Source organism: Phocoena phocoena, chromosome 8, assembly GCF_963924675.1.
Source record: "Phocoena phocoena chromosome 8, mPhoPho1.1, whole genome shotgun sequence".
Lineage (NCBI taxonomy): Eukaryota > Metazoa > Chordata > Mammalia > Artiodactyla > Phocoenidae > Phocoena > Phocoena phocoena.
In genome coordinates, this window is record NC_089226.1 from 47,485,542 (window position 1) to 47,507,420 (window position 21,879).

A 21,879-nucleotide genomic window follows, 5' to 3' on the forward strand; every position below is an offset into this window, starting at 1 on the left:
CCTGCCTCTGCTTAACTAAGTATAGACCAAGGGTGAAATTAACTGATTCTGAATTTTTAGGAGCCAGAAGGTCTTGCAGCTTGTCAATGGATCAGGTGTTACTTGGTTCAGTTATAAAATGAATAGGGTAATAGTGGTGGGAGGGATGGAAATGAGTCTGATTTTTATGGTTCAGCATTTATGCAAACATAAATATAATTTATACTTGTATGCTAGAATTTTGTTTTCTAAGTTGCCTGCACTATAATGATAAAAATGTATATTAACTGAGCTTTCTCATGTAAAATGCAGCAACAGAGCTCTTCAAAGGTCATTCCTTACTTTTATGTAATCGTTTTGTCTTTCTCATTTTATGTTTACAACCTCCTCACTGAAGGAGGTGGGGCAGTGATTTTTATCTTCATCTTACAGATGAGAAAAGCTCGGAGAAATTAGGTGATCTGTCTGAGCTCTTGTAGCTCGTCAGTCAGTGGGAGGGTGGGGACGGGCATCTCAGCTTCACCACTCCTAGCACAGTGCTCGTTCCATTTTCCATGCTGTGGCTTATTGAGTGAGAGGAAAGACACTGCACGTCTCCTGTGGTGGATGTTGGCTATTTACTTGAACAGGAGACCTCAAAGAGGCTAATGAAGAATTGCACTGGGGAATGGAGGAAAGCAAGCTGAAAAACTGTCAGATGTATTCTGCAGTCTTAGCAGTGAAACTGACATTTGAGCTTTATTTTCGTGTCTCTTTCATCTTTCTGTTAAAATGGTATTTATTCTCAATGTTGCTCTTCTGAGTAGATCAAAAAGCAGATCAGGAACCAGATACAAATGAATGCATTCCAGGAAGTGAGTAGCAGGATCTTTCTCACAAATGACTGAATGTTGCTGCTCTACATGGTGTTAAATGTGCTGAAATAACTAACCCCATTAATGTAGCATTTATTATTATACTAAACTCTTGCAGCTTACAAAACTATTTCATTCTGACAAGGGTTTTATTAAAAATATTTTACTACTATCTGTGTTGAAAGATTAATTCATGATTCCACTGAGGGATAGTTATATATATTTAGAATTTTTACGTATACATATGTATATGTATTATACATACACACGTTATTGCTCAGTACTGTTATACTTTTGCCAGTCTCTCTGCTTTTTGAATCTTTACTTAAAATGAAGTTGGCACCTTCTAATATCACTTGGCTTTTATGTTGCAGTATGGTCTGGAGTACTGGATCTCTTATGGCCTTTACGCAAGGCTATAGACATGAAGCAATTTATAATGTACCTGGACCTAAGAAAGAACTGTACTTTGACGACTAGTATGTAGTATGGTCATATATGCCTCTCTACGTTATCTATAGGAGCAAATTTTATAATGCACAGGGTTTAAGCTCTGAGGTTCATAACTAAACTCTAGTATAGTTCATTATAAAGCAAGTGAACATCTGAATCTCAAGTCGTAAATGTATGTGACAACATAGTTGGATCTAGGGGGTATTATGCTAAGTGAAATAAGTCAGAGAAAGACAAATACCGTACGATCTCACTTATATGTGGAATCTAAAAATACAAAACAAAACGCAAACTCAAAGATATAGAGAACAAACGGATGGTTGCTGGGGGGCATGGTGGGTGGGAAAAGGTTAAGTTTATTTTATAACTTAACCTTAAAAGGTTAAGTTATAAAATAAAAAAGCTGTGGGGATGTAATATACAGCATAAGGAATATGGCCAATAATATTGTGATAACTTTGTATAGGGACAGATGGTTGCTAGACTTATGGTGATCATTTTATACGCAAATGTAAAGTTATTAGTACACAACATAATATTGTATGTCAACTATATTTCAATTTTAAAAAAAGAAAGAAATGTATGTACACTTGTGGTAGCTAATATGCATCAAGTAATTAATATCCACCATGAAGAAAAGATAATGATTATTTACCATTTTCTGTTCAATCTTAAGACTGCTGTTCTTAACTGTGACTATTGTCTTGAGTACAAATGGTGCATTAAAAAGGTGTTTGTGGAGGCTAGCAAAGCATGCAGATACGCATGTGTGTCTTCTTGACGTCCCTGTTTGAGGTGGTTTCACAATCCTAGGCACTGGAGGGTTGAAGATAATGATACACACACCTGCCCTCAGGAGTCCACATAATTTTTAATAACAGTTTCCCAACAGTCTTTGGATGTGCTGATGGTTCTTAAAGAGAAGAGCAGCCAAAGGAAGGAGCCATTAGGTAGAGAAGTGCTGGTGCTTGAAAGCTGTGACATCTCATCTGAAATCTGAAACTTTGCTCATGAGGTTCTCCTGCCAGAGATGAAGGAGCTGAGCTTTGGCACATGACCTGACAAATTCTTAAGAACCACCTAGGAAAGAAGGCAATCCAGGCTTCAGCCCTTGGTGTGTGTTCTCTGTCCGGCTGCTGCAGAGGAAACAAGACTTCTGTCCCTCAGGGGTGTTGGGTAAAGAGGCTTTTCCAGTTGCTTTTGAACTGGCAACTGAATACTTAAGTTTGGGCATGCTAGTTTATCTTTCTGTGTTTTGTTCAACATTTAACTTGAGGAGTGAAAACAAAACATAGGCATAGACAGTGTATGCCTATATGTCTGTGTCTTCATATGTGACCTCCTAATTAGCTTAGTTATTGGTCAAGGGAAATAGGCTAATCGTGTGCTAAATTCTGGGTAAATTAATTTCTCTTTTTTGTGATCTTTTCCCAGATGACTCTTAATGTCTGGGCTGGGGTTATTCCTTTTCTCTAGTAAAGAGTGTATTCTTACCACAAGACAAAATGAAAAGCATGATCAAAACACAAATAACTAAAGCCCAATAAGTGTAAAACTGACTACATTTGAGTAACAGATACATACTTTTGAAAATAATAGGGAGTAGTGTTATGATAAAAAAAGTTTTACATATTCATTGGGCTACATTGTGCCCTTGCGGGATCTACTTTTATACTGCTTCAGTATAAGTCACCTGAATACACACACACATGTGTTATTGTTTAATGGGAAGTAATTAAAGTAGGTCTCATCTTGTGAGACACCATAAATGTATTTTGATGCATTTGTGAGCCTAAAGCTAGGTGAGAACTATTATGTGAATGAGCAAATATTTAATATGTGTAGTTCAAGTTTCTGTCTTCCTTCATTAGATTTCTTTTAACTAAAGATGAATTTAGCTAATGCTCAGGACTAAATTTGGGCCTTTTGAGTTATATGTAGAAATACAATTTGATTTTTATTTATCTGTTTTCCTGGTATCTCTTTCAATGAGAAAGTCAAGTCAGTATATTTATATCACACTGAAAAGATAATTTAAAGATTTCCTATCAGATAATGTTTATTTGTTTAGCAAATATTTACATAAGGCCTAATATGTGCCAGACACTGTTCTAAGTGCCTTGAAAAATATTAAGCCATTCAATATAGAAGCTCTGATTCACCATAAGAAAAGCTTAGACATTGTCATTCTTAGGCAAAGAAGAAGAAAGTTTTCTAACTAGAGTTACACAAACGAGGAAGCGAATTCATCATCTTATTGTGACTTCCACACACATACTTACTGTATCAGAAAGAAACCATATGCTACATTTTCATAGTAAATTCTTAGAGTATCTTAAATTGAACCATTCAGACTTGCCTTGGGATATGTCTATTGAAAACTCTCTGAATTGAAGGGTATCTAAATAATTTCCATTTTCAAAAAATAATTCGTTTTGAAATTGTAGTCTTTCACGACTTTCTGAGGGCGAAACACTCTTACAGGTAATCCCAGCAATCACTAAAGAAACCAACCTCCTTTTAGACACTCAATAGCCAGAAAACTTCTATGATTGAGTTGTGTACAAAGATCCTTGCTATCTGATGAAATAGTTTTTCAGCCTGCAGCATGTTAAAAATGTAATATATCTCAAGGAGATGAACCAATAAAGTACAGATCTTGTGGTTCAAAGCTCTAATGTGAAAAAATAACAGTTAAAACCAATTCACATTGGTTGTAGGTTTCAGTATAATTCAAATCCGGTCCTGCAGTCCAGTAAACCTAGTGGTTTTTAAATTTTTGTTTTCTATTTGGTTCAACTCCTTGCTAGTTCTCTCTCTATAACTGCATGTTGCTTACCTTATGGTCCTGTGCATGTGAACTACTATTCCTTTAACCAATTTACAAAAACATCTCTGTTCATAGACAAAAGAAAAGTGTGTTTTCAATTTATGCCTTATGTTTGTCTGACAACTGTGAGGATAATTTTGAATGGAAATGCTACTGTTTAGTTTCCACAGTGCCTTCACAACCTGATAATCAGTTTTCCCACCCTGACAAACTCAAAAGGATGAGCAAGTCTGTTCCAGCATTTCTCCAAGATGAGGCAAGTTTGTCTTTTGTACCTTCCGAAAAATGGAACCAAATAGGTGGATTTACTATGCCAAGGTTGGTGTGTCTGTATTCAGCCATAGCAGAGACCGAAGAGGTCAGCAGGACTGACCTTTGCCTCTCATGTCAATAGAGGTAGTGTTGTTAGTCCTGGAACAAGGCAAGGCACATCTCATTTGACTCATACAGTAACTCTTATTGGTGGTGAAGTCAAAGTGCATAGATTTGGGAATGTGACTTTTGTTTCAAAGTGGGTACAAAATAAGAAATCCAGCAGAAAAATGTTGGCATGAGCTCCTCTGTAGTTTAGAGTACAGTTGATTTGTGAAAGCTAAGTCTAGGTAGCATGACTAGCTTGAAAGCATATGTTAAAATAGTAAAGTAACAATGACATAGCAAACTTTAAGGATATCAACTGGGGGTAAGCACTTTACGTACATTATCTCATTTAATCCTCCATTAACCCTGGGAGGTGGGCACCATCATTATCCCCAGATATTACAGATGAGAAAACTGAGAGTAAGAGAGGTAAGGTAACCTCACTCGGCTAGAAAGGGGTTAAACCAGCACTGGAGCCCAGATCTGACCCCCGTGCTATTAACTACTATACCTACTGTCTCAAGTAAGAACATGACTATTACCTATTATTCATTTGGTAACTAGTAAGTACCAGGCACTTGATATTCGCTCTGATGTCTAACTCTCACAAACAGAGTGTGGTAGGTACAAATTTCTCCATTTTATAAAAGAAGAAAGAGCCTCACAGAGGTTAAATAACTTTCCCCAAATCCAACAGCTACTAAAAAGTAGATCTAGGATTTGAACTCAGGTCCTGTGACTTAACTAAGATTCCATGTTCTTGCCACCAGCTAGTTAGGAGCCTGAGCTTTGAGGTTAGGCACTCCCAGTTCTGGCCATGCTACTAATTTGTTACGTGATTATGGACAATTTCCTTAGCTTCCCTGAGTGCTTTCCTAGTACCTACCTCATTAGATTATGAGGGGTCAGTGAGATAGTGCAGGGAAAACACATAGCACAGTGCTGTCACAGAGTACCTTAATGTTAGCTGTTCCCGTTTGCAGTTTTGGTCTGATTTTTAATGGCGAAATAAAAGCTTCATCCTTAAGTGTTCTCTTAGTAGATGGAGTGTAAGGAAAGCTCTGGACAATATATAAATTACATCCCTCCTCCCCCACCGCCTGGGCACCGTTCTATCTACTCTTGAGCCTTAGATGAACTATATCTGCAAGTATTCAGCCCTTGCATTTGCTTAAGAGCCCACATTACAGTTCCTTTGGAAAGAATCACTCATTCTTTGAAACTAACTCATTAGCTGGAAGCCAGCATAGGCACCTCATGGAGTTCCTATGGTTTTATACCTTTGTAGATATGCTTTGGTATTTGTTGGTCATATGAATGAACCATCTAATAATTTGAGAGGCCAATGATACCTGATTGGCCTGATTTTTTATTTTTCTCCTCCCTTCAGTTTTAACCTGCTGCCTCACTTGCTCCACACAAAAGACAGTCCAAATTGTTTGAGTTTGTACATCAGAGATACCAAATTAAGCTGCATCATTTTACCTTTCAAAGTACCTGGGGTTGGACTGAATGTTAAAGGAAGTGGGATGAAATCAGACATTGCTTCTTTGTCTACTGTCCCTTTGAGGCTTAGTGTCAGTCACATTTGTTGAGTACCAGCTTTATGAAAATCAGTGTTCCAGGTCATCAAGACAAGGTCCTATCCTTCCAGTAATCACTAATGCTCTGATGTACCAGGTAGAATGTATTACGGCTATGATAGGGGGAAATGGTCTGTAAGCATGTGGGAAGGGAGTATGATAATAGAGACATGAAAAATGTATGGATTTTTTTTCACCCTTGAGGAAGGATTCTTTTCTCATCCATATAAATCATAATTTTTTAACCCTTTTCTTAATCTGCGTTAGGATTGGCATCTGTTACATTGACATGTAATTGCATGGGCCCTGGAATATGTTGGCATGAACTAATCACTCCTCCATAAAGGTGTTTCCCTAACCCCAGGAGCCACTGAACTGCTCCATAAACTCTCTAACCCCAAAAGGAACTCATTCTGAAGCATAAATTCTTAAAGCTACCATCTAATAAACTATAGATCTAAATATAATAAAATTTATTATTGTCACTTTTCTTTCTTGACCCAGGTAAATATTTCCTGGGACATATTTAAAATAAGTATGTTGTTGCTATTTTTTTTTTAATTTGTTAAAATCTAATGTGGGCAGAATGTACAAATCAGTATACTTCCCTATAGCAACACAAAAGATAAGCACAATAGCACTATAGAAATACCTAAGAGGTGGTTTAAAATTATATATACACACATATATACATATGTATAAAAAACTTGAAACACAGATCAGATTAGCATTTGTTTCCCCTAGTTTAATAGTGTCTCAAGTAAAACGAGACACTATTGATTTTTAGGGAAGTTAAGCCTATGTTAACGAGAGGAATGAGGCATGACCTTTTATGATTTGATAGTAAATGTTAGACCATTTATTGTCTAGGTAAAGTTAATTTCTCATATGTATCAACAAAGTTTTCCAAGCAATACGAATGTATAATATTAAGAGAATGCACCTTGGGGCCACCTTGTAGGTGAAACAAATCGCTTTGTTATTTCAGTACCTAACCACTGCTCGCCTCCTACGATGAGGTCCAAGGCAGACCACCCACCCCGTCTTGAATACCATTCCTTGGCAGTTAGCACTTTGACCTTGGAAAATGTCATAGATCAGTGGGATACCAAGATATTATCTTTATCTAAACAGATTTTGATCTTGACTCATTCTGAATTTAAATTTTGTATATATTGTATGATGTTTTGTAGAGTGATGACAGAGAAACAGATACAACATCAGAAGGCAGTTACCAGCTCAGCAGACACAAGAAGAGCCCGAGCTCTTTAACCAATCTTAGCAGCTCCTCTGGCATGACGTCCTTGTCTTCTGTATGTAAACAAAGGCTTCATGTTAATATCCCTCTGCTTCTGCGAACCTTGCTCCACCATGCTCCTGCTACTGTAAAAGGACCTTTTGTTGTATTTCTCAGGTTCCAGGGGCATGAGAGCTTTTTCTCTAACCCACAGTTGGCTTCTGGCTAGCCAAATCTTCCTTTTTCTCTGTTTTAATCACAAGAGAATTCATATCCAAAATAAATAAATATGGTTTTTTGGATGTAAGTACTTAAAAAATAAACCTAAATTACCAACAAAATGAACCACTAAATTTTTCTGTGCAACAAATGGGGTAACTACCACAAAGTATGCTTATATCTGATATGCTTTTATATACTGTGTGCAGGTATAGAATTGTACCTGTCTTTTAGCAAGACTTTTATTCTGATGAATGAAAGTACTGATTCACATAAAAGAATAGGAGAGGCGATTCTTTGCCCCATAGAGGGATTCAGAATGGAGTTTTCAAAGGAAAGCTCCCTAAGTGTAGTTGCTCAGATTTGATTTAGAGAATTTGACTTTACCCAGAACTTTCATAAAGTGAGGTAGTTTTGTGTGTGCATGTAAGATGTGTGTAGAAATATATACGTAAATATGTCCGCAGACACTTATCCAAATATCTCTGATATATATATACACGTGCACATATCTCACCAGGTATGCTAAACAAATGATAGATCTGTGCTTAAATTCTTACTAGCCTTGCATTTTTCAAACTCTTTGTAAAAAAATCTATTTAAATTGAATTTCTGCTGATGACAATCAAATATATGGCCTTGGGAAGGCTTTAAACTTCCTTCATCAATCATCCATTTTCTGCCCTTCCTGACCTCTAAAAGTGTATGGCTCAGTAAGCATTTTCTTAGGTTCAGCGGATGGGTAACATAGTAAAATTCCTTTTTAGTGCCTTGGAAATTTGATAGAGCAATGTGTCACTGTGATTTGTGTGCCTGAGGTTTCTCACATCCTCTTTCTTTAACACTTTAAACTCTAAGCATGCCTAAAAATGGAACTCTGAATGCCCCCTACCATAAAATCACCCTGCTTTGAAATGAGTCAGCATCTAAAAAACTTTGCATTTCACTTTTCATCTATGTCTCTTAGAGGCAATTTTTGTTAAACACTAGTCATCATGTCAGGTTGCCTGTGTTGGTATGCTTTTTTGATGCCATATTAAATTAACTGCTTTTATGTGCAAACTAGAGAAATAATGGCAAGCAAAGATTACATCCATGATCCTTGTGTTGGGTTCAAGAATGAGATAGAGACAAACACTGCGTGTTTCCGACGCTTTCAGGTGAGCGGCAGTGTGATGAGTGTTTATAGTGGAGACTTTGGCAATCTGGAAGTGAAGGGAAATATTCAGTTTGCAATCGACTATGTGGACTCACTGGAGGAGTTGCATGTGTTTGTGGCCCAGTGTAAAGACTTAGCAGCAGCAGATATTAAAAAACAGCGTTCGGACCCGTAAGTACATTTTGGAGTCACTATTTTCTCTTAGTTGCTCTTAATCTTATAGAAATTGGGAAGGAAAGAAAGTAATTGAAGGGAGGGTATGTGTGTGACTGTATTAAAAGGAACGTTTGGGAAAAAAAGTTGGGGGGAAATGCTGTTTACTTTATAGATTCATATGCCAAACCTACTAAATTATAAAAATATCAGAGAAGCACAAAACGTTTCAAGTTGGAAGGGACCTTTGAGGTCTTTTTGTCCTGATTCCTTCTTTTTACAGATAAGGAAACAAGGGACAGAGAAGATAAGAGACTGTTTACATAAATTCAGCAGCAAAATGAGGAATGATGGGTTGAGCCCCAGTCTCTCTCCACACACTTTCAAACTTTCTCTAGGATTAGGGACACGTGGGACATACTTTATAATGCTCTGCAGTGCAGAAATAGTTAAGATTCTAGAATAAGGTAGTTTCCGTATTTAAATTATATTCTATAGAACTTTAGGGGGAATTACCAACTCATCTTTGAAATCACAGGTTTAATTGCATTTCAGTTTAGTTACAAAGTTGAATGGTATTCCCTACTTATCCCTATGCAGAAGTCTGATTCTTAATTATTTTGCTAGCATAAGCCCAATCCTAAAAGGCACTGGGCTTAATAGCCTTTTTGTTGTTTTTTCTTTTTCTTCTTTTTTTTTTTTTTAACATTCATATGGCTTGATTAGGTATGTACCAGATTATTTTTTTCAAAAGACAGTCACAAAAACTTTTTTAATTCTGCAAGCATCAAAGCCTTTTCTTAATAGGAAACTAGCCAGTAGAATTAAGCATCTCGTTAGAGGTCTGTCGTCTTCCCCCTGCCCCACATTAGTTAAGGTCAAAGGAAGAAAGGAATTCAGGAAATATCCCTTAAAAATCTTCAAAACAATATAAAATTATCAATTCCACTGAAATCACTTTAAAAGCTTAAGCGTAAAGGTGTTGGTGAGAGCATTTACTACATACTGCTTTTCCTAGTGTCATGAAATAATTATTTCTATCAATTTCCAGTGCATTTTTTAAAATGGAGTTTAGACACATCACTTTTATTTTCGCTGACCTTCTTGTCTGTTCAATTCTCTTTTTAGATATGTAAAGACTTATCTGTTACCAGACAAGGGCAAAATGGGCAAGAAGAAAACGCTTGTAGTGAAGAAAACGTTGAATCCTGTGTATAATGAGATACTGCGGGTATCTATGACCTCTCTATCTAGGAAAATCCTAAATGGTGACCTATGCATTTAAAAGGCCATGTCATCTTGGGTAGTGTCTCTACAGAGGAAGTCAGTCACCAAGAGAGAAGGAAATGAATAACCATTTTCTGAGAATCTGCTTTGTATGAGATGATACACCATGACTGTTGTATGCATTATCTCATGCATGTCCTCCATACCCTGCCAGGGGGATAGTATTATCTGCGTCTCACAGATGAGGCAAATGAAGCTTAGAGAAATAAAGGAACTTGCTCAAGGATACACAGCTGATAAAGTTGAGCATTGCTGCCAAAACAATCTTATGAAAGCCTAATTCTGATCATGTTATTTCTTTGCTTAAAATATTTGAGGATTCCCATTATTCTTAGGGTCAAGTACACCCATCTTAACACGCATACCACTCCCTTGATAACCTGAGCTCCAGCTTCATCATTCCACTTTCATAGTCTTTCTTCAGGTCAGCCTGATTCCTTTCTGTTCTTTGGAGGAACTACATTTTCTCACACTGCTGGGACTTTCTGTTCCTTCAGACTGGGATATTCTTCCCCACATTCTGTCCATAACTACTTCCCACAGCCTGAAATGCCTCTTCCTATGAGAAGCTGTCCTTAACCCCTAAGTTTCCCTGCTGTCTGCTGCCTCAGTCTCCTTGTTTAACAATAGGCTGTGTTAACATTCAGCACTTTAACTACTGGTTTAATTGTAAGTTCCATGAGGGCAGGGACCAACTCTGTGTTGCTTGTAAACTGCATACCCTTACACAAATGATTTAACCCATCTACACTTCAGATCTGCAAAAGCGAGATAAGAATAGTACCTACCTACCAATATGTATGAAGTAATTAGTATGCATTAAACACTTAGTGAATGCTGGCTCTTAGCACAGTGTCTGGTATAGGTACTTAAAAAATGTTTGTAGATGGAAGGATAGATGGATGGATAGACTAATGAAGAATATACCTGGCTCAAATGCCCATATTCCTTTTTCCTTCAAACTTTATTATGCTGCCTTAGTCATGAGTAACAGATTATTTAAAACTACAAATATGAGAAGGATTATTCATTCCCTCTTTCTGAAAATTCTGTCCAAGTATTTGGTTATCCTCTGAGAAAAGGAGCAACATTAAATTAACCCTCAGTCATCCATGGGTGAATTGTCTGTAGCAAGTTTTTAATTATGACTTGACTATGGTATACTTCAGAACCCTAGCTATTTCTAGGTCTGCTACTTCAACCCTATACTCAGGAAAAGCCAGCTAGTTTAAATGGTAAACTCAGAGAAAGGCAAGTCTGCTACAACCAAAATGGACAGTCAAGTAGTATATCATAAAGCCAAATAGAGATTATTTTTAGATTAGAAAGACTATTATCCCTTCCATGATTATATATAATCAAGGATTGACTACATTTTAGATTAAAACTATTAGCATGCCAAAAAAAACAGGTTGAAAAATATCTTGTCCTTGCAGGATAATGGTGGGAGAGGTTGTTTGTATATGGGACAGGTGATATATGGGAAATCTTCTGTACTTTCAATTTTGTGTGAATCTAGAACTGCTCTAAAAAATAAAGTCTATTAAAAAAAATACTTTGTCCTTAGGTAGAAAACAGACCATTGGATTAAACTTCATTTGTATTTTTAGACTGAATTTGATTTATGTTATATCTAGTTAGAACTAAAAACATCCAGTAAAAATTGAATAATTGGCTTTTGTTTTTAGAGAGCTATTACCGGCTATGATATTTGAGCCATCATTTGCTTTTCCAGAGGGGGAAAGAAAAATGAGCTTTTGTGAAAGATGAATTTGAGCTCTTTGAAACAAGACACTTAGAATAAGATGACTTTGCAATATTCTTGAGACTTGAAACCTAACAGATGAGAAAATCTGATCTACACAGATGAATTTTTTCTTCATCTCTATGTCATAACTTTGGCATAAAATAATATTATTTACCGCTTTAATTTCCTTCTTTGAACTGCAGTATAAAATCGACAGGCAAATCTTAAAGACACAGAAACTGAACCTGTCTGTTTGGCATCGAGATACATTTAAGCGCAATAGTTTTCTAGGGGAAGTGGAACTTGATTTGGAAACTTGGGACTGGGATAACAAACAGAATAAACAATTGAAGTGGTACCCTCTAAAGCGGAAGGTAAGTGCAGAGTTTTTTGTTTGGTTTGTTGGTTGGTTGGTTTGGGGCCTAGGATACAGGAGAGAGCTGCTGTATAATTGCGTTTTCATTCAGAATGCTTACCCATAGTTTGGGATCATTATGTCTTTTCACTCTGTCCCATATGTTTCTTATGCTCTTTTCTATATTTTCTATTCTTTTTTTTTCTCCTCTCTATTCTTTGGGCTGGCTATTTTTGGCTAACCTATCTTTTAGTTCAATAATTTTCTTATCTGCTGTGTCTAATCTGCTGTTACACCCAGCTACAGGTCCTCAATTATACTTTTCAGATTTACATTTTCACTTCATTCTTTTTTATAGATTCCATTTCTCTGCTAAAATTCTCCATCTTCACATTATCTTTATGAATTTATTAATCAAAGTTATTTAAAGTGTGTATCTGAAAACTCCAATATCTTAAACGTTTGTGAGTCCCTCTTACCTAATTTTTTATCTTAGTTTGGTCATTTGGTCCTTTGTTCTGATATGCCTGTTCATTTTTTATTGTGTGCTGGACATTGCATATAAAAAATTCTAGGGATAATTTGAGAGGGTTTACTTTTGCATCTGACACACAGAATAGGGACACACCGCCTTAATCTAGTCTGGTAATGAACTGACTAGAAGCTGGGGTTCAGCTTCCACATGGTCTGATCTAGTTTTTCTTTGCCCATATTCCTAGACTGTGGTCTTTCATGGGTTGCAACTGAAAGCCTAGGTAGTACTCAAATTTTAGCATGTATCCAATTCACCTGAAGGACTTATTAAAACATAGATTTCTGGCCCTGTTCCGAGGATTTCTGTTTTGGTAAGATCTGGCCCAAGAATAGGCATTTCTAACAAATTCCCAGGCATTGCTGATGCTGCTGGCCTGGAGACCATACTTTGAGAACTACTGGTCTAGAGTATTTTCTGAGACCATCTCTCCTTAGCTGGCCAGTTTTTCCCTCCCCAGCACTGTGAGAAGCCCTGCTCAGCTTCTGAGTCTCTTTCTGCTAGGCTTGTTGTGCTCTCAGTTGGCACTACTCGAAAATCAGCTAATGCCTCAAAGTGGAAAGCAGAGAATGTCAGGCTCCAACATCTTGTCCATTTGAGTCCTGTCTAACGAAATAATTCTTCATCACCTTCAGATAGATTCTTTTAATCCAGTTTTTCTTTTTTTTTTTTATCCTCATCGGGAGGATTGGTGTGATCCCAGCTAGTCCATCATAGCTGCAAGTGATGCATACAATTAATACAAACTATTATTGAGTATCTACACAATAAAACAGTTCCACTTAAGAAACGGTTCCAAAATATCACATCAGAATCACCTGAAGCACTTATTTCTAGGTCTACCCATGACTTGCTGGATGAGAATTCCTCAGAAGTTGTCAAAAGCATCTCATTTTTAACTAACTTCCCTTATGTTTCTGACATGTAGCCATGTTTTGGAAATAAGGCTCTGAAAGACCAGAATTTGAAAGTAGAACTCTCTCTCTCTTATAATAGATATGTTTTAAAATTATTGTTCAGTCTTTGTTATTATTACAGGCATCTCCTCATTTGGTCTAAAATAATTAGGTTAATGCAGCTTTGAAAATGTAATATTTGTTCCCCCACCCCCCCACGACTCTTCTTACTCCTTCAAAGAAAGAGAATACAAATAAGTTGTTTTATGTGCTGGCTGAATGACTGAAAAAATGTATGTGTTTCTATAAAAACCAAAGAATCCCAGAACACCTCTCCTGCCTCCAAGAAAGCCATTCTGATTTCTCTGAACTAAAGGCCTTGAAATGTTTTCTGGGTACCCCACAAAGATACACAATATAAAAGCAACAGTCTAGCTCTGATGAGGAGGGAAATTTTAATCCAGGGCACTCATGAGTGATACCTAATCCGAGAAATGAGGCAGATATGGTCCCATAACAGAGCACCAACAAACAGGGTAAATGGTTTGTGTTTCATACCTGCTGACATTCCTTCATTTTCCAGACAGCACCAGTTGCCTTTGAAGCAGAAAACAGAGGTGAAATGAAGTTAGCTCTCCAGTATGTCCCAGAGCCAATGCCTGGTATGTAGTGATTTTCTGTCCAGATTTATGTCCTTAACCTTATGTCTCCCCTCTTCAAGGATTTCTTTGAGTTCTATGATTTTTTCAAAGGTGAAGCCCTAAATAAACTTACTAATTTAGTAATCGTATAGACCGAATGAGTCAATCCACAGTTGTAAACTACAAAATTTTCTTTTTTTTTATTGTGGTAAAAACACATAATATAAAATTTTTCTTAACCGTTTTTAAGTGTGCCATTAGTAGTGTTGAGTATATTTACAATGTTGAGAAGCAGATCTCTGGACTTTTTCATCTTGTATATCTGAAACTCTATACCCATTAAACCACAATTCCCTTCTTCCCCTTCCCTCCAGGTTCCCCTTCCTGGTAACCACCATTCTATTTTCTGTTTCTATGAGAAAAATTCTCATTTTTTTTTTCAGTCCAGCTTACAGCCCTTGTTTCAACTTTTACCTCACTCTCCCAAAAGTTTGTATCTCCACAGCGTGAATGGCCTTTCCCGTATAGTGCTGTGATACAAATGGAACTGGTGTGTTTTTTTCCCCCATAGGTGGGAATTGGGAGAATTCATATGAAGCCCCTAAGAAATTAGAGCTCATTTGTCCTCTACTCTCAAGGTCTCATTAGGGGAGAAAGCTTTTTCTTCAAAATTTTTAATTGCATCCTTGATGTTAAGGCCTCAGTTCTCCAGCACAGTTAAGGAGCAAGAGACTGTCAGGAAATGTGTGCTAACCCCCCTCTCATTTCCCACACATTTCCCCAAGTTGTCCTCCTTAAGCATCTATATGAATGTTAGGACTGAAATCAGGGGTTGCAAACTCAGATGCTTTCAGTAGCCTATCCAAGTCTTAGATGAAGTCCCATCTCCTCCCTAAAGCTTTTCCTGAATGTTTTTACTCTCACTGATCACATCATCTTCTAGAACATTACAGTAATAACTTTGCATTTCATTCTTATATAACATTTTTATAGTTTTTATTGATTTTCTCTCTCTAGCTTAACTGTAAGCATCTCCCAAGGACATAGATTTCCTGTATTCCTTGTATGTCCAGTGACATTCCTAGCATAGGGCTGAGCACATAATAGATGCTCATTAAATACTGGTTGGTTGACTGATTGGGCCCACCCATCCAGAAATATACGGTAGTATTCCTCCACCCATGTGCACCCAACCTAGACAACAACTTCAGACTAAGCCAACTTCTCAGTAATTCCCTGTCCATGATACTGGCTGTTATGTGTGTCTATACAATAGTCCTATAAAATTTGTAACTACTTTTAACAAGAAGAGTGACTATACCTTAACCAGTACCTGTTTCGTTTACTCTATACTCAAATATGTTTAAAATGCCTCCTATCAGCACCGATTGATATTGGTATTAATATTTGAAAGGTATACGCATTTCACTGAGTAGTTTTGAATATAACTGTAAATGGATGATTCACATACCTAATATCTATAATTGATCTCATTGAGCTAAGCAAAACCCAAAAAGAATGATGTAATACTCTGTACTTAGAATCAATTATTTTCATAGAGCTATCTGAGCTCAGTACAGCCAGACTATGAAAGATATAGTTAAGAACAGATATAATCAATTAGGATCATATGATCAAACACTAGCTAGCATCGCTATGTCAGACCATTTTTAGGTTGGCATCTTTGGATGCAGTACTGCCAAGAGAGGAATGGCAGTGGAATTTCATTTTCTCTCTCTTTTTTCTGTTACAGGTAAAAAGCTTCCTACAACTGGAGAAGTGCACATCTGGGTGAAGGAATGCCTTGATCTACCACTGCTAAGGGGCAGCCATCTAAATTCTTTTGTTAAATGGTAACAGCATTGATAACTCCACCCTCAGTTCTACAATAGCCTGGCCTTTGCTGCTTGGTTTTACTTTTCTGTATCTGTGATGCTGAAAGTCATCATTCGTAGTATAAATAAAATAACTTGAGACAGTGGCGACTTGAGCTAGAGGGATCTTTGACATGAACCCTCTCCAAGGCTTCATTTAGTTTTTTGCTTTTTGGGTTTTTAAAATAAATTTATTTATTTTTGGCTGCATTGGGTCTTCGCTGCTACGTGCGGGCTTTCTCTAGTTGCCGTGAGTGGGGACTACTCTTCTTTGTGGTGCGCGGGCTTCTCATTGCCGTGGCTTCTCTTGTTGCGGAGCACGGACTCCAGGCGCGTGGGCCTCAGTAGTTGCGGCACACAGGCTCAGTAGTTGTGGCTTGCGGGCTCTAGAGCACAGGCTCAGTAGTTGTGGTGCACGGGCTTAGTTGTTCCGCAGCATGTGGGATCTTTCCGGACCAGGCATTGAACCTGTGTCCTGTGTCCCCTGCATTGGCAGGCGATTCTTAACCACTGCACCACCAGGGAAGTACTTCATTTAGTTTTAAAATCATAAAGATAAGAGGGAATATATACAATCGAAACCAGAGATCACATACTCAGATACGTAATGTCTTCTAGGAGATACATCTGCTGATGAGGACAATATTCAATACTAAAGAGTTTATGAAATGGCTAATGGTGATGCCACAACTCTTGGATCCTTTATGGAGCATCTGTTTTGTGGCCCATTTGCAAAAGGCCTTTTGCATCAGTCTGTAGATATCTGGGAAGTTATTTGCTAAATAGACCCATACTAATAATTAGCTCATAAGAGTTTAAGACAATTTGGGTTTTTAAGTTGCAACCTTTTTCTCTGTTGTAATATAAATGCTTGGCGTCTTAACTAAACAGATATTATTGTGCTGTCCTTACTCTCTCTGACTAATTTTATCTATATAGATTCTACCAGAAGACCAATTGTAGCTATTTAAGTTTATATGACCTTATTTATGATTTTCCCTATACATGTTCTTCATAGATGTCAACTGATAAGTTTTTCAGCTCAGGTCAGTCTCCCATTCCAAGACTAGTCCCGGCCCTTCTTGTCTGCACAAGAGACATGGTAGCTTAAATTAATTTCACTTATTACCATAAAGTAAATATAAATAATTGCAAATATGTAATATAATTCATTCCCAAAGTCAAATCTAGCAAATTGGAGAGGTTTCTCTTCTTTTGCAGTTCTGTACAAGACTGATTTCTTAGGCTATCACAGATAATCAGGAATAGATTTTAGAGGAATCCTCAAACAATTGCTACATAGTAAACACTAAGTGCAGGTACTGAACTAAGTTGTTTGCTTAATATGTAATTCTAATATTAACCTTTTGAGGTAGGCATCACCATTCCCATTTTATAGATGAGGAAGCAAGTGTCTAAGAGGTTAAGTCAGTTTCCTATACTACACAGCCACTAAGTGGCAGAGTCAGGATTCCAAGCAAGTGTGGTCCACTCTGGTGCAGAGAGTCTTTCTGCAGGATGTCCCACCATCGCCATCACCATCACCATCTCTCTACACTCTTTTTTTCTTCCATTTCCTCTCGCCAATCCCCAGTAGCTGAAGCACACTGAAAGCATGAGTTTACTGTCTTATTAAAATGCTCTCACAATAATGTTTCCTTTCGTAGTACCATCCTTCCAGATACAAGTAGGAAAAGTCGCCAGAAGACAAGAGCTGTGGGGAAAACCACCAACCCTGTCTTCAACCACACCATGGTGTATGATGGGTTCAGGCCCGAGGACCTGACGGAAGCCTGTGTCGAGCTTACTGTCTGGGACCATTACAAATTAAGCAACCAGTTTTTGGGAGGTCTTCGGATTGGCTTTGGAACAGGTAACATTTGTTACATTTTTAATTCTCCATGAGTCAAATGCTTCTGGAGACACTAGAGATTGGTTGGTTTGTTGTTTTGCTTCTTCCTAATGAAAACAGATATTGTTTCTGTTAAGTATAATGAAATGAATGAGTGAAGGAATGTCAGGCTGTGTGCCAAGGACTCTGGATACAAAGATTAACGGGATGCAATGTCTGTCCACACAGAGCTTAAGTTATTGTGGGGGAAACCAGAAAAGCCTTCATCACTACTCTTTCCTGAAAAAACATTTATGGCCCTTCATGGCTAAAAGTGTGCTTTGCATAATAATAGTAACTAATATTTATGGAGCACTGATCACTGTACTAAGTGCTTTATTTGCATTATTTCATTTAATCCTCACAGCAGTTCTATGAGTTGTTTCTAATGTTAGCCCCAGAGAAACTGATGTTCCAAGAAATTAAGAAACAGAGCTAATAAGTGGCAGAGCCAGGATTCAAAATCGAGTCTGTTAGACACTAAAGCTGTAACCACACTTCCCTAGAGATCACCTACTGTCACTTCCAACCCAATGCTGGAATCCTCCCTACTATCCCCTTATGCACCTGACAGATTCTCATCTAACTTTTATATGGATGTGAAGAGAAATCATTACTCTGAGAGTAATGAGAATAATCCCAGTTGTGGTGGGTCCCATTATTGGATATCTCAGATGGTTAAACAGTTCTTTCTCTGCCCTCCTGGTGATGTTAAAACTCTTCCTAGCTGTTTCCATTGGTGATTATAATTAGGGAATGACTCAGTTTTTTCCCAATGAGCTATTCCTTTCTAAATGCAAAGCTTCCCTTTTTTTCCAGGGAAAAGCTATGGTACTGAAGTGGATTGGATGGACTCTACTTCAGAGGAAGTTGCTCTCTGGGAAAAGATGGTAAATTCCCCCAACACTTGGATTGAAGCAACCCTGCCTCTTAGAATGCTGTTGATTGCCAAGATTTCCAAGTGAACCCAAAGTCCACTGGCTCCTCCACTGAAAACGACTAAATACGTGGAATCTGATCTTAAAAATGTTACTATGTAGACAGAGATCCTCACCTTCTATCTATTGCCATAACAAATGCTACACAGCATGTTAAAGTCAACCTGCATGTACTTCTTTGGTTACAAGGCCCAAGAGACTTAAATGATAACAAAACATGTAATGTGTTTGTGACTCCAACATTAAAGAAGATGTTTGAGAAAGTTAAGAAAATCAAACCATTGCTGCTGCTTCAAAGAAAAAGCTGCCAAAAATAATTAAATGTGGGGTGTTGTTAATGAAAAGAGTTTTCCAATTTGCCATCATGTGTTTCTTTCTTTTTTTTTTTTTTTCATTTTTTGGCTGTGCCACAAGGCTTGTCGGATCTTAATTCCCCGACCAGGGATCGAACCCACGCCCCCTGTACTGGAAGCGTGGAGTCTTACCCACTGGACCACCAGGGAAGTCCCACCACCACGTGTTTCAAACCACAGTTTTGTGCTACAGTTAGAAGGGCCTGCTACTTGGTCATTGAAAACCCTTGGATGAACTGAAGAAATGTTGGTTTGTAGAAGAGTGACTGAAAGATACTCCTGCGAGGGGGAAAAAAAGGCAGAATATCAGTGATGATGAAGAATTTGTTCATAAGAAAACTATTTACTCTGTAATCTCTATTGAAAATGGAATTCCATGTTAGGGCAATGAGACTATATTTACTGCGTATATTTTTTGCCTTGAGAGACTTTCCCTTTTCCCAGTGTTAAAGTCCCAAATGTGCTTTGGTGCCACCCACTGGCCATAGGTGGAATTTAGTTTTGGGCTTAATTTTCTCCTAAGGTAAGTCTCAAGCCTGTATTTTGTAATAGAGCGCCGTATATAAAACAAAAACCTTGCATATATGAGATTCTGTTTTTCTTATAACTCTACTATATGAAAAGAGCATGAGAGTGGTCTCAGACATGCCTTGCAACAAAGTTTTAATTAGAATGTAAATTGTTAAATTATACTGTACTTCCTGTGTCTGTATAATTTTCATAAAGTATTTTGTAAAAACCCTTAGAATAAATTATTATATGATTTAATTGTCAAATTAATCTTACTTCTTGTTTTAAATGAAATACTTTATGTTGAGAACCCTAAAATCTAAATTCCCTAGCAAGGCTAAAGAACTTTTGGGCTAATATTTCTCCAGAGTCTTTACTGCAACTCTGGGCATCATTTTCCTCTAAATGGGAAGCTTCAGCTGTGTTATTAAGAGTAGAACTTTTATTTTTAAAAAGTAGTTGAGGGACTTCCCTGGTGGCGCAGTGGTTAAGAATCCACCTGCCAATGCAGGAGACTCGGGTTCGAGCCCTGGTCCGGGAAGATCCCACATGCCGTGGAGCAACTAAGCCCATGCACCACAACTGCTGAGCCTGTGCTCTACAGCCCGTGAGCCACAACTACTGAGCCCGCGAGCTACAACTACTGAGCCCATGTGCCACAACTACTGAAGCCCGCTTGCCTAGAGCCTGTGCTCCACAACAAGAGAAGGCACCGCAATGAGAAGCTCACGCACCGCAATGAAGAGTAGCCCCTGCTCACCGCAACTAGAGAAAAGCCTGCACACAGCAATGAAGACCCAACGCAGCCAAAAATTAAAAAAAAAAAAAAAAGTAGTTGAAAAGCTTTGAAGATACATTAACATTTATTCTTAAAGTTTTCCACAAAGACATTTTTGGGTCATTTGATACATAAAGCATTACTCCCCCTTAGAACCCCACTAGCTCACCATCTCAAAACAAGCCCTGATTTAATATAGGTTGGGGGAAGCCTGGGTGGTGAGGGGAGGGTGAGATCTTACAACAGGTATCTAACGAATGTCATCGAAGACATCTGGAGTGCTTGCCTCCTTTCCCCGAAACAGATGCTAGAACCTTCGACCCACTGGCCAGTAAGAGCAACTAACCTAAAACAACGCCCTTCCCTCATTGTCTCTCAAGGTCTTTTAGGAGGGTGGTTAATCTAGCTGTATTTCCTCTTCCTGTTCTGGCTGCAGGGAGGGACAAGATGAGGTGAAAGGAGGCACATCTCCAAGATCGGCTGGAGCCATAGCAGAAGTGCAAATCCTGTTCCAGCTCCTGCCACTTCATAGTACAAGCTACTTTCTCAGCCCTTTTTTCAGTTACCTGCTCAGCCATCTGCCAGCATCCAGCCAGCTATGAAGCATGAATGAGATGAGTTCTGGTATCTCCCCATCTAGGACTAGGAATGCCCGCCTCCTCCATCCCCAGATCCCCAAAACACCAGAGGGGACAATAGAACCATCCTTGCATCTGCCCACAGAACTTCCAACTGCCTCGGGTCATCCAAGGGGATGTCGTGTCACATTGTTTTTCCGAAAAAATCTATAAAAGCTTTAATCTCACCTGGCTACAAGAGGAAGGCTAAATGGGATTTTCATGCATTATAAAGTGTAGGCAACCTGAATTCTTTGGTGAACTCAAGTTGACAGACTTTTCATCCAGTGGGATTTTTAGGCGAAGTCCCTGCTGAAATTTTTTATTTTCTTAAACTGGAGGCATTTCCTTGAATTGCATGTTTTAGGGCTCTTTTTCTTTTTCCAGAAACCAAACCAGAAATAAGCCCAAAAGGGGGATTTATTGGAAATAAACTGTTAGCCCAGAGAATTAAGGAAGTACTACAGGAACTAGATTACTTTGGGGACTCGTGGGCTGGAACCAGGAACTCAGATACTGTCTCTCCTCTTCCTCAGGGACAGGCAGCTCCAGCATCACAAGCTCTCAGCTAAAGCACTTCTCTTTCCTGGATTCAGCTTGAGAGAGCTCTGGGAGAAACTGGCCAGGCTTGGG

The 21,879-nt window shown here is 38.2% G+C and overlaps 1 protein-coding gene across 1 annotated transcript in view; it reads left to right on the forward strand.

Annotated features, from left to right (window-relative positions):
* Positions 1-19,015, forward strand: part of SYTL2 (synaptotagmin like 2) — a 55,162-nt gene extending 36,147 nt beyond the window's left edge. Inside the window, 10 exon segments of the mRNA XM_065882658.1 lie at positions 786-833; positions 4,278-4,372; positions 7,253-7,372; positions 8,676-8,845; positions 9,956-10,058; positions 12,065-12,235; positions 14,228-14,306; positions 16,039-16,138; positions 17,827-18,032; positions 18,870-19,015. Coding sequence (XP_065738730.1) covers positions 786-833; positions 4,278-4,372; positions 7,253-7,372; positions 8,676-8,845; positions 9,956-10,058; positions 12,065-12,235; positions 14,228-14,306; positions 16,039-16,138; positions 17,827-18,032; positions 18,870-19,015 — 1,238 coding nt within the window.
* The last annotated feature ends 2,864 nt before the right edge of the window (positions 19,016-21,879 follow it).